This window comes from Sander vitreus, chromosome 11 (genome assembly GCF_031162955.1).
Source record: "Sander vitreus isolate 19-12246 chromosome 11, sanVit1, whole genome shotgun sequence".
NCBI lineage: Eukaryota > Metazoa > Chordata > Actinopteri > Perciformes > Percidae > Sander > Sander vitreus.
Window position 1 is genome coordinate 2,410,681 of NC_135865.1, and position 13,777 is coordinate 2,424,457.

At 42.6% G+C, this 13,777-nt stretch overlaps 1 protein-coding gene across 1 annotated transcript; it reads left to right on the forward strand.

Annotated features, from left to right (window-relative positions):
- Positions 1-584: 584 nt before the first annotated feature.
- LOC144525955 (uncharacterized) lies at positions 585-12,775 on the forward strand. Its single transcript, XM_078263042.1, has 7 exons — positions 585-699; positions 928-989; positions 3,966-4,071; positions 5,527-6,897; positions 8,160-8,223; positions 9,964-10,088; positions 12,461-12,775. The coding sequence occupies exons 2-7, from the start codon at positions 942-944 to the stop codon at positions 12,490-12,492; spliced, it is 1,746 nt and encodes a 581-aa protein (XP_078119168.1). The 5' UTR covers positions 585-699; positions 928-941; the 3' UTR covers positions 12,493-12,775.
- The last annotated feature ends 1,002 nt before the right edge of the window (positions 12,776-13,777 follow it).

The window sequence follows — 13,777 nt, forward strand, 5'->3', positions numbered from 1 at the left end:
CCGCCCCACTCTGGCTTTGATTGGCTACTCCTGCAATTCTTACCTAACCCTAACCAATCACTCCTCATGGCTAAACCTAACAAACCAACCGTATACATATATCTATGCAACCAACCATCCAACGAAGCAACGAGTCCTAGCCAATCAGAGGGAGAGCAGGGCGGGCAATTCGTATTTTGTCGCGTGCAAATTACGACACCAGCCACACACAACACACGCCCCCCCCTCAAAAAAAGTACAGAGTGTACACAGGAGAACCGCTGATGTGCCTGTTGATGGAGAAATGGTTTCCTATAGAAAATACATACATATAGATGTCCATATAATATATAAAAAGAAAGTAGCATATTACTATAGCTGCCATTCATGACGCTAAATCACTTGAAAATATCAGATTTAGGACGAAAAGTATACAAATGAGCAGCAGTGCAACAGCGTCCACACACAGATATAAGAAAACAAAATGGGCAATGGCAGAAATGTAACCACATTTAAGATAATCACAGACTGTAAAAATAAAACAAACACATTCACAACGGTCAACACATACAGGGCTTTTGTCAGGAAGGGGGCGTCTCTCACATTCATGTGTTACATAAAAGGTGAAAGACTGGTTCATGTCCATGCTGCTGCTGTGAGCTACTTCTGGAGCACTGGCCACCAGAAAAAAAGCATAAAATAGCAATTTTGTATCAAAAGGTAACAACCAATACCTTTATTTGATAACAGTTAACGTTAATTGCACCCCAGGCTGCTTTTTATCTCACTGAGACAAGGTTGAAGAGTTTATCGACGCTGTTTTTTTTTTTTTTATTGTGGTTCTGTTTTCTTGCACGATGCTAATGCAAACAACTCAGGTTACACGATGAAGATATATATATATGTTGACGTCTTTATTAGCCTTGTTTAATAGTATGCTCCTCGCAGGCAGGCTGTACGGAATGATGGCGGCTTCTTTGCTGAGGATAGGACGACTGGGCTGTGTCAAGGTAACATCATTTCTACCGTTATCAACATGAATGTTGAATTTAATTTTTCGTGCCACTGTCGGACAAAGTCGGTCAATAGACTTTGATGTTTTGGTATGCCCCGTGCTGCTTTAAATGTGTGGTTTTCAAAATAAAAGTATGCTTCATTTTTTTAAAAACCTGTGATTTATGAAACCTTGAAGCACAAAGTTCAACCAGTAATTGCAGATTCTTCGTTAGCTGACTGTACGCCTCAATGGAGCAGGCTTAAACCAGACACACAGGCCTGGCAGCTGAAGTCTACTCCACTCTGACGGGGACACTTGGCATGGGAGTTGTGGTTAATTGTCATTTGAAGATTGGTTGTATGAGCATAGACATCTTTGTGCAAGGTTATAGTGAGCATTCACTAATATAGGGTCAGTGATTCCACTGGAAAGTGACCTTGCATAAAAATGGTAGGCTAGACGACATACCTTTTTACACCCCACTGACATACCAATGTCTGTTCAGTCAGACCGTTTAATCCCACAGAACTTTATTTACAAATGTAAGCAACAACCCAAAGTTTCAACAGATACTTCAAAAAAATAAATAATGCACAATATCTGTCATTTGCTGGAATGGCGCAGCTGTATACTTGATTATTTGCTAAATATAAATATCATACTGTCTAGTCCATTAAAGAGTCCCTATTATACTCAAAAAGGGAAAAATCCAATAAAGCAAAATGGGGGCTTTTTAAGAGTTTATGATTCCGTTCACACTGACTGTGGAATAAGCCCCTTCTTACAGTTTTATACTATCGCTATGACCATTTTTTCCCCCAATTCTTTTAACAGCTTTTCTAAATGCATACAATTGGCAAAACGGTTCATTTCATTCTCAAAATCACACATTTTAACACTGATTTTCAAAATACAATAATACACTAACGCATTGTCCTGTGTCTCAAAATCAAATAATTCTTCCAAAACACTAACACATGTTCTCTCCCAACAGGAACATTTAGTCAATCATAGCACAATGTCATACAAAACACTAACCACATGGAATTACAGAAACTACATTATTTGATACATTATTACAATAATAATAGACAATAGTATATTGTATTGATCATAGATTGTGTTTTGCACTGCAGTTTCTCTTGAAGCCTTTCTACATTTGTTTTGTTGGGTTTAGTAAATGCATGCGTTTTGTTTCATTTGCTGCAGAAATTTATTACCGAAAATGAATGAGTCATCTCAGAGTAGCTTTATAGAATGTATGGTCTATGAAAAAAAGAAGACAGAGACAGACTTGTCCTGGTACCTGTCTTCCTCTCCCTCGTGCAGGCATTTTCCTCCTTTCTTTGTGTTCATCTATATTGTTCTAATAGGACCTCTTTTATGTCCTACCATATGATGATGTGATTGAAAGAACCTCAACACCTGAGTGTGTTTCCTAGATGTCAATCAGCTGTGATCGATCTATTTGCATAACTTCAATCAGCTGTTTCTCAGTAGCAATGGAACAAAATCCAGGGGATATATTTGTGTTTCAATTTACAATATGAACAGTTGTTCACTTTGACTTTAGCCTATAAGTTAGGTTTAGAACATGATGTTATCTGTTCTGACATACCGAGTGAAAGCATTTGTAAATGAATCAGTAAAAATCCATTGTTTTGGTCTTGGTTGAGCTTGTGTGTAAAAGAAGTTGAAGCATTTTAAATGGGTGTTAACTATATGCATTTTGTGTCAAAGCAACAATAAATGTGTTAATTGTATAGTCTACACAGACAGATGTTGTGTTAACTGTGTTAAGAGTTTAGGAAAGTTGTTACAAGTTTTGAAAAAATTGTCATAGTGATCGTAAAAAAAAAAAAAAACAACCTGTAAAACTACTTAAACCAAATGTTATGGTCCATAAAACCTCACCGATACCGTATGGAGTCAGCGACATCCAGATCACAGCCCCCAAAAAAGGGAGACGTGTGTTCTAGTGTAACCTTGTAGTTAATATTAAGAGTAAGACATGTAGCTAGAATACAAGTGTAATGCTTTTATGGATCTATCGGGAACTATTCTAGCTACATGTTCATGTAGCCTAGCTTGCGTTCTCATCATGCCCTCCATTATTCCTGATGTATGTATGTAACATCAGCCAAGTGGACTGCCAAAGACGGACAAAGATCTTGGACTTTTCATATGATGATATGATGGTGGGAACCTATGAGAAGCCTCAAGACTTTGCAAAAATTAGTACATTATTTCCACCCGAAAGCATGGTTAAAAGTGCACAGTCCCTCTTGGACCAATGTGAATGGATTACAGACTATATTTAAACAGAGATCCAACAGAGATACCAGGTGCTGCTGCTCTGTTATTAGCTTAGCAGCAGTTTAAGACCGGTTTGTGTCGTCTGGAACAAAATCTAATACTGTCTTAAACCCAGCTGAGGTGTCCTGTAGACATCACCTTAATGCTGCTAGAGGTCCTCGTGTCTGAGGGATAAGTTAAACCTGCTTTAAGGTTGTATACATAATCATGTTATCAACGTATTTCCATTGTGAACCTCTTTACCACTTGTTGATTTACACATTCACACAGTCAACAATTTTTCCCTGTATTTGGCAGCTGCAACTGTGTTGCTTTTGGCCTGGATTAGGTGTTAAACTTCTTTTATATTTGTCTAATATTATATTACAGTTTGCTCTTTGCTCTGCTGCCAGTAGTCCATGTTTGTGATTGGTCATATGCTACACCGCCGTTTTTTATTTGAATGCGTTCATGGCCAGTTTGGGAAAACCTGGGTTGATTAATAGTCATGACTACTGTCTTGTGACCTCTTAGCATGGTTGCCGTTGTTAGGCTTAGTGAAGCTAGAAACAAAAAGACATCCTGGGCATGTTGAACTTGCTTAAATTGCGCTTTTAAAAAAATGCTTAGTCACCGCTCCTTTTTCTGAAGGTAAAGAAATAACTGAATGTAATGTCGTGTGTGTGTGTGTCAGTGTTTGCAGGCTGAGAGCTGGAGTACTCTGAGTAGAGCACCGGCAGCTGTAGCCTTTAGCTCAAAATCTGGCGGTTCCAAGAAGTCGTCAAAAAAGAACAAGCCAGGTAGGTTTCAGAAGGTAACGGCTTACTGTCACATGTGGCGCAGCCTTCATCGGCTCTTGAATAAAGCTCACTTCGTTCACTTTCGATGTAGGTCAAACCTGTAGTTTGAAGTTATTTACCGCAACAGTACAAAAACCTTAGGCGACTGGACATTACTGCCAATTGCTAATGCTTTTACCCCATTTTGTTTGTTTGAAAGAACTGATTCCCAAAGCCATAAACCTCTGAAAAGATTAATCTAGTGCCATCAATCTTTTTATGGTATCTTTTTGCCTATTCTTATCTGCTCACTACTGGCAATTAATAGGCATGGTGTTGTCTGCAGATGACACTGTAGTAGAATCATTCAGCAAGAGGACAAGCAAACCTGCTTTCCGAAATGGAGTTTGCTTCCATCAGGGCTATGCTAACATTGTAGCTGACTGTATGATGTCATTATGCAATAGTTTTCAAGGTTAGACCCAGATATATTCTATTATTACATTATTAAGTATTTCTAAGTAAGTGGTAGTTATAGAACAGATCAGAACAACATTGTTCAGTATAAAGGTGGTTTTCACCTTTTGTCTTTGACATTATATACTGTAGGTTGGCGCATTGCTGGGGCAAATGTAACCGGAAAGGTCAGAAGGGAGATTCCAGCACACATGGCTCATGTCATGGTAAAAACATGCAGCAGCTGCTTAGCCATGGCTGCAGCGGAAGAGAGCAGTCGTGTAAATAAACGTCTATTTAACCTGCAGCTACCAGCTGCTTTTGCAAACTTTTGAATATAATAGTGTCAGATTTGTGAGGATGGGTTTGCTTGTTGTGTGCTCAGGTGGTGGAAACCATTGGTATTAGATAATCTGAAACAAATTGTCCTTTCAGTTCAGGCTCTATATTGACGAATAATCATACACTAGACGGCCTCTGTTGTCTTAAATAATGTATTTAATTAGTAGTGCCAGGCATTGATGATACACATGCGAAATACAGCATATTGTCCATTTAACAAACCAATCAAACAGTTTAATTATACCCAAGAACACACGGTCAAAAAGGGCATGGGTCTTCTTCGCTATCTAGACTAAACAGAATCCTATGTCCACTTCTGGATTTCCTTCCACAGGTTTAGAAGATCATCACTTATGTGTGTAGGACATTTGAATTCTCTCAATATAAAGCTGTTGTGGTCAAGGTTACAATTGTTCTTTTCTGTTTTAATAGTTTCCTTGAAACGTTTTGCTGTATCCCTTTGGCTAACTCGCAGGCTTGTGATATACTTCTGTTTCTTAGTTTTCTTGTAAACTGGTACATATAAAACCTTCCAGTATATCTTTGTACAAAAAAAGGATAACATGTTGGCATTTTGTTAAATGTGGGTTTATAGTGAAATCTTGTTCTTTAACCATAGACATATGTTTGAAGAAAATAATGCATCTTATCTCCTTGCCCTCCACCTTTTTGTTCTAGACAAAGACCAGGCCAAAACATATTTCGATATAGAGAAACTTGTCCAGCACAAGTCATATGAGGTTCCAAAGAAAGACGTGTCTCCAGCAGTAGCCGCTGCAGCAGCAGAAGCTGCAGCTAAACCGGCCGCAGAGCCTGCGCCCTCTGCTGCTGCACCTGAGGCTGTTGCAACCAGCCCTGTGGTAGAAGCTGCCACTCCAGCGGTTGAAGCAGTCTCTGAATCTGCCTCAGCAGTTGAAGCCACACCTGTGGTGGAGGCTGTGCCTGAAGCTGTGGTTGAAGCTGTCGCAGAAGCCGCCCCCGTTGTTGAGGCTGTTGCTGAAGCAGTCCCAGAAGCTGCACCTGTGGTTGAGGCTGTGCCTGAAGCTGTGGTTGAAGCTGTCGCAGAAGCCGCACCTGTGGTTGAGGCTGTGCCTGAAGCTGTCGCAGAAGCTACGCCTGTTGTTGAGGCTGTTGCTGAAGCAGTCCCAGAAGCTGCACCTGTGGTGGAGGCTGTGCCTGAAGCTGTGGTTGAGGCTGTCGCAGAAGTTGCCCCCGTTGTTGAGGCTGTTGCTGAAGCAGTCCCAGAAGCTACACCTGTGGTTGAGGCTGAAGCTGCACCTGTGGTCGAGACTGTCGCTGAAGCTGCACTTGCGGTCGAGCCTGTTGCTGAAGCAGTCGTTGAGGCTGTCGCTGAAGCTGTCCCTGAAGCTGCACCTGTTGTTGAGGCTGTTGCTGAAGCAGTTGCCGAAGCTGCAGAATCTATAGCTGAAGCTGCTGTTGCGGAAGCTCCTGCTGAAGCTGCTGCTCCTGCAGCTGAAGCTGCCGCCGCAGTCGGTGAAGCTCCTGTTGAAGCTGCAGCTGAAGCCCCGGCTGTTGAAGCAGCAGCAGCAACCCCCGAAGCCGCTCCAGCAGAACCTGCTGCCGAAGTTCCTGTAGAAGCTCCTCAAGAAGCCCCTGCTGCAGAAGCTGCGGCAGTTTTGGAAGCTGTCCCCGAAGTTGCCCCTGCTGAAGCCCCAGAGCCTGTAGAAGCTGAAGCTGCCCCCACTGGCGTGGTTGCTGAGGCTGCAGCTGAAGTGTCGGCCCCTGTGGAGAGCACCAAGGAGCTGGTGGACCCTGCTCCAGTCGTAGCTGAAGCTGCCCCCACTGAAGTGGCTGCTGAGGCTGCAGCTGAAGTGTTGGTCCCTGTGGAGAGCACCGAGGAGCTGGTGGACCCTGCTCCAGTCGTAGCTGAAGCTGCCCCCACTGAAGTGGCTGCTGAGGCTGCAGCTGAAGTGTCGGCCCCTGTGGAGAGCACTGAGGAGCTGGTGGACCCTGCTCCAGTCGTAGCTGAAGCTGCGGGAGAGGAGCTGCAGGCGGACATCCCAGCTGAACCAGTTGAACCAATTGAGGGTACACACCACAACCTCCTCCCCCACAATCCTTCTCTTTTTCCTCTGTGGACCCTGCAGTCTACCAGCAGTCATTTTCATCACCATTTTTCTTTGAATTTACAGTAGTTGTTTGTGATGAGCGTAAGGATAAACCGTAAAGATACCTGACATCACAAAGACACTTCTTTTTGTTCTAGCCTTGCGCAGGTTGTTCCTGATAGTCCCTAAATGATCCATATTTAGCCCATAACCCTACAACAATAGTTTCCCCTTCTTCATGTCATATTACACCCTGCCTCATGTGGCCAGTCATCTTTCACGTAGCTGTAGTTCAACTCATTGCTAACGTGTTTGTGCTTCTTCTTGCATCCATCTTGCATATGATGCATGTCCTTAACTGCACAGCATTTTGGCATGGTTTATTACTTTCCAAGTTTTTGTCTTTCACTTACTAATGTCTGCCTGCTCATTGCACTCATTTCTTTAGTTTTTCTAGAATTTCTTTCCACCTTCCTTCATAAGTCAATGTGATATGTTCTTGACACCTTTCTCTTTATTCCTGTCCAAATAACCAATGCTTTGAGATCCCACTCTTCTTTCCTAAGATGTTCCAACGTGATAGAAAGTCTTTTTTTCTATCATGTGTTTCATGTTGTGGTTTTATGGAGCTGTTCTGCTTGATTTTGTATTGGGTGTTGGATAAAAAACAAAATATAATGTTAAAGGTACTGTTTCCACTGGCGAAGGAAAAGATTGCATCTGTCACCTTATTTATTTATAACCTTCTCTCCTCCTTTTCTTGCGTTCCTTATACTTTTCACACTTATTTGGGAGTCTCATGGTAAAAGTAAAATGTAATCAATCTCTTCATGTGGGATCCTATTATTAGGTGTATTTTTTTGTTAATGGATAATGTGTAAATGTAACGTTTCACGGTAAAAGCACTTGATGAGGTTGCATGGAATTTCTGTTTGACTACTAGACTGTTGGCAACCCATACCTCCCAGCAGTGCTATAAATGTGTTGCCTAGCATAACCTGTCACAGCAACCTTTTAACCTGTCAACTGACCTGACCTCTCACACGTTCTTTCCTGTCCGTCTACCGTCCCCAGGTGCGGTTCTGTGCACGAGGGTTACGGTTAAAATTGGATTGGTTGTTCTTTATTTGTTTTAACCAAATGGGCAGATGCTATCCAAATGCATGATCCTGGTTTAGGAGTTTTATGCCTTTTTTAAAGAGAAATTTATTTGAGTTGTATTTTTCCCCCTGTGACTCTCAGCTCAAATGGACCCAATTCAGAAGCTCTTCTTGGACTCCATACGCGAGTACTCCACAAAAAGCCAGTAAGTCTCACTACCTCCACCAAGCACGTTAGAATTCCATCCCAGTTTGTGTGTTGCTGTTACTCCATCATTGGCTTAGCTGTGTCAAAGAATTTCTAATAAGGGAAGAAGTTCCACTCTCTCGTTACTTCCGGCTTCTGAACTGGTTGCAGTTCCACCAGAGTTCCATATCGGGGGCGCTCACAGGCCAGTGCAGAATGAATGGGACTCTATGGAGCTATACCCCTCAAAATCCACTTTTCTCAGGATATCATTTTTGTCTAGTAATTTGAATGTTGCATTCGAAAGGGGAGGCTAAGAAAATACACACTGCTGGGTGTTAGATTTATTTAAAGTGGCTTTTTTGTTCTAAAAAGCCTTTTTAAAATGTCAATGACGTCATACACATATACGGCCAGAGATACTGCTTTACGGCAAGCTCTGAGTCGCTTCCTTTGTTCTCTCGAAGCATCGACAACACAGCTGACAGGTTAGACTCTCCCTGTCAATACAACACAGCTGACAGGTTAGACTCTCCCTGTCAATACAACACAGCTGACAGGTTAGACTCTCCCTGTCAATACAACACAGCTGACAGGTTAGACTCTCCCTGTCAATACAACACAGCTGACAGGTTAGACTCTCCCTGTCAATACAACACAGCTGACAGGTTAGACTCTCCCTGTTAATACAACACAGCTGACAGGTTAGACTCTCTCTGTTAATACAACACAGCTGACAGGTTAGACTCTCCCTGTTAATACAACACAGCTGACAGGTTAGAGACTCTCTGTTAATACAACACAGCTGACAGGTTAGAGACTCTCTGTTAATACAACACAGCTGACAGGTTAGGCTCTCCCTGTTAATACAACACAGCTGACAGGTTAGGCTCTCCCTGTTAATACAACACAGCTGACAGGTTAGGCTCTCCCTGTTAATACAACACAGCTGACAGGTTAGACTCTCTCTGTTAATACAACACAAGTGTGCAATGGAAGTTACCTTATGGTTCACCCCACACAGCTGCGACCATTAAAATTGTTACGTCGCACTTGACAGATTTTTGGTCGCACTCTGGAGGCCTGCTTATGTGTCCTGGCCGGGCCACATTAAGGATCGACTATAAGCAGAACTATGAGAGAAATCCCTGAAGGGGAATCGCGGGTGTCGCATAACTCAGGAATAAGCTATATCGGGCTTTAGATACACGCGTTCCAAAGCCCAAATAATATAAATGGAGTCTTTTAAATGTTAGATTGAAGCTCCTGAGCTCAATTTATTTGCAACAGGATTGTTGCGGTGACTTTTGCCACTCAACGTCGCTAGACTAGACAATAATTACCACGCTCTTTTGCTTGCGATTTATCATTTTATTTCTCCAAACGAGCAACGTGTCTACACGACATGGTTCCAAAACGGTATTCCTATTCAGTCTCAATCACCTCCACCTGTGCCGGAAAGCTCACCTACTATATATGGCCAGTACCCAGTGTACAAGAGAAATGCCGGATGCAAGTTTCCCCTTTTGCTAAAACTTGTAAACAGCTATTTTACTGAACTAAAATAACTGAAACATGATTCTATTTCGATACGTTTGCCTTGTGGGGGTTCCATTTAAAAAAATAAAATAAAAAAAAAGTCTGATTGTGCTGATTTGCACGGATGATTCGACTGAGAATGTCATATCAATAAAATGCATTTAATCTGGGAGCAAATGAAATGGAGCTTGGCTGATAACTGCTTGTTGTCCTCCTGCAGGGCTTCTGCAGGGCTAGTGGATGCAGGTTCAGAGTACGAAAAGGCCTTGGCAGAGGAGGTAGCAAAGCTTCAGAGACTCTATGGTGGTGGAGACCTTGCATCTTTCCCAGAGTTCAAATTCACAGGTGAGTTAAGTGAATCAACTACTGGTCAACCATTACAACTAGGCTGTGAAGAGCAGTTCTCTGGCTGATGTGTGTGCGGTATGGTTCCTGCTGTTAACGGCTCTTTTCTTTTTATACTAAAGGATTGTGAACCAAACGGCAACAACAAAATACATTTTCTTGATCAATGTTTACCTACAGTAATCTTCTAAATCTATGTTTGCCGCCATGTCTCAGCACTATGGCCACAGCTTTATTCTTTTCTTTTTCACTTCATCTGCTTGCCTCAAATGGATACTGTACTGTCTGAGGCTACATTGACACTACTGCATTTTGGTTTAAAAACAAATATCTTTTGCTATGTTTACGCCACGCGTCCACACTACTGCGGGGTTTCCGAGCCCCTAAAACGGAGACATTTAAAAACGACGACGCACGTCAGTCAGTCTTATCCGTTAGGTAGGCTTACATACCTTCAGTTACAGCTCCTCCTCATCCTCGGTCCAAGCTAATAAGTTCCTGCTCTTACTTCCCGCCATTGTCGTACTTTCTCCAAAATATTTTCCGTATTATCAGCTTATACATCCATGATTTTGAACCGTGGAGTAAATCGGGCCATCTGCTTCCTGTTTACACCGGCACACACATGCCCAGTGTGTGTGAATGGTCATGTGATATGTGTTGTCAGATGTGTTAATATGAACGGAGATTAGCTCTGCTACTGGAGTTAAAACTCTGTGTGGACGTAGCTCACAGCTACTGCAATTTATTGTATTCATGGCCCCCAGAGGTTAGTGTCTTGTAACCCCACCATCACCACCATTTGGTACACAAGAAATATTAAAGTGCCCATATTATGCTCATTTTCAGGTTCATAATTGTATTTAGAGGTTGTACCAGAATAGGTTTACATGGTTTAATTTTCAAAAAACACCATATTTTTGTTGTACTGCACATTGCTGCAGCTCCTCTTTTCACCCTGTGTGTTGAGCTCTCTGTTTTAGCTACAGCTACTTGTTGGGAGTCGCACATGCTCAGTAGCTAGGTAAGGACTACTAGCCAGTCAGAAGCAGAGTATGAGGGCGTTCCCTGACAGTAGCTAGGTAAGGACTACTAGCCAGTCAGAAGCAGAGTATGAGGGCATGCCCTGACTGTACCTAGGTAAGGACTACTAGCCAGTCAGAAGCAGAGTATGAGGGCGTGCCCTAACAGTAGCTAGGTAAGGACTACTAGCCAGTCAGAAGCAGAGTATGAGGGCGTGCCCTGACAGTACCTAGGTAAGGACTACTAGCCAGTCAGAAGCAGAGTATGAGGGCGTGCCCTGACAGTACCTAGGTAAGGACTACTAGCCAGTCAGAAGCAGAGTATGAGGGCGTGCCCTGACAGTAGCTAGGTAAGGACTACTAGCCAGTCAGAAGCAGAGTATGAGGGCGTGCCCTGACAGTACCTAGGTAAGGACTACTAGCCAGTCAGAAGCAGAGTATGAGGGCATGCCCTGACAGTACCTAGGTAAGGACTACTAGCCAGTCAGAAGCAGAGTATGAGGGCGTGCCCTGACAGTACCTAGGTAAGGACTACTAGCCAGTCAGAAGCAGAGTATGAGGGCGTGCCCTGACAGTACCTAGGTAAGGACTACTAGCCAGTCAGAAGCAGAGTATGAGGGTGTGCCCTGACAGTACCTAGGTAAGGACTACTAGCCAGTCAGAAGCAGAGTATGAGGTTGTGCCCTGACAGTACCTAGGTAAGGACTACTAGCCAGTCAGAAGCAGAGTATGAGGGCGTGCCCTGACAGTACCTAGGTAAGGACTACTAGTCAGTCAGAAGCAGAGTATGAGGGCGTGCCATGCTAGCAGCTAGGCGAGCATTATAACGTGTGTTCCAAAGTGACCACGTTTGTCTCTGAAGTAAAGGCTGGACTACAATAGAGCTGTTTGGAGCAGTTTGTGAACAGTGTTTTCTGTTGGAGATGGTAAGTCCCTTTGGGGTGACTTTGGGATTTTTCACTTTGTAAACCTATAACGTGCACAAAAAGATAGAGAGAGAGATATATATATATCTCTCTTTTTCAGAATCACAATATAACATATCACAATAAAGGAAAAGGGAAAGGGGGAAAAAGTCAAAAAGCATAATATGAGCACTTTTATATCTAATAGGTAGACTTCCAGGAAATGTACTTTATGCTCCCCCCTTTTGATTGCAATCCTGTTGTGGTGTTTCACTGATAACTGTGAGGTCTTGTTGCCTGGATGCTTTAGTCAGGTTTCAGAAAATGTTAAATCTGAATATTCTGACATCAAGACCAGCAAAGGTAGCCTAATAGACAAGGAAATGTAATTGTGAGTACATAATCAAACATGCACTGAGTTAATATCTGTACTTTGTGTTTTCAGAGCCCAAGTTTGATGAAGTTTCCCAGAAGTGAACCTCAGCACTTTGCAGTTAACCTTTTTCTAACGTCGCCTTTTTCCCCGTACACCTGTGTCTGCTTAATGTCAAAGTTACAACAAACAGTTGTCTCTAGCTTTTGTATGTGAGAGTAGAGCTGTTTCAGTAGCTGGATATTTTAAGGGAATGGAAGCTAACGCATTAGATGTACATTTTGGCAGGCAAAGTGAACTTAGAGCTGTGAAATAAGCTTTGTGCAGATTGATCCATGGCTGAGCTGAATGTGAATAAAAACAATAAATTCCAGTTCATATGTCGTATGCATGCCTCTTTCTGTCACTGTCAGGGAAAGTATAGTCCCACATTGCCAGACCTATCTCCACAGCGCCGCAGAGGATGATCTGGCTAGTCCACACAGCATTCTGGGATACGAGGAAAATGTGCCGGACGCACGTACGGTGTCTCTGTAAAATAGCCTCAGGAATTAGTTTTTGTGGAACGTGTAAGTAGGGAGGCGAGCTCTGGAATTAAAATTGCTATTGAGTGTGTGATGAGAATTTTACTCGAAAAAAGATCCGCGATCACATAATTCAATGCATAATCAGCCAAAGTCCACATATTTATGCGGGGGGGACGCATTTTTTCAAATACGCCGCACTTTCGCCGCATAAATTGCCGATTTCCGCGCAAAATATGCAAAAAATATGCAAAAAAGTCACATATATCTTAGCAGAAAGTTGAGAAATGTTGCGTTTATTTCACACAAGTGGAAGGTGAGGGACATCCGGACGAAGGTGAGGGACATCCGGACGAAGGTGAGGGACATCCGACGGAACCTCCGGCGCCACCGGAACAATCCTGTAAATGAAACGTCATCGATAAAGACTAGGGAAAGTGGGACATTACATTACAATAGAACATTTTTTATGTTGAATATCACTCCATCAGCAGTTGGCATTTTATTCCCACAAACTGGTACACTTTCATTAAACTTATATTACACTTAGAATTAAATAAATAAAGTAGGCCAAATAAATCACACTTTAAAAGTGAGTTTAGTGCTTCATTTATCAGGCTTTCAAATGCCATAACGTGGTTCCAGGACGTATAAAGGGTATGCCTATGGAGGGGGAGGGAGGGGTATACGGGGTGAAGAGTGAAAAGAAAAAACAACGGACAACACCCATGGTTCGAACTCCTGACCCTGAGGCCGGTGGAACTTGTTATCTTGCATTCGATAGAAGTAACCACTGAGCTAAACAGCTACAGTCCACATAGGAAACATGTAGACCTAATAAAGCTGAGAATGAGGAAGTACAGTC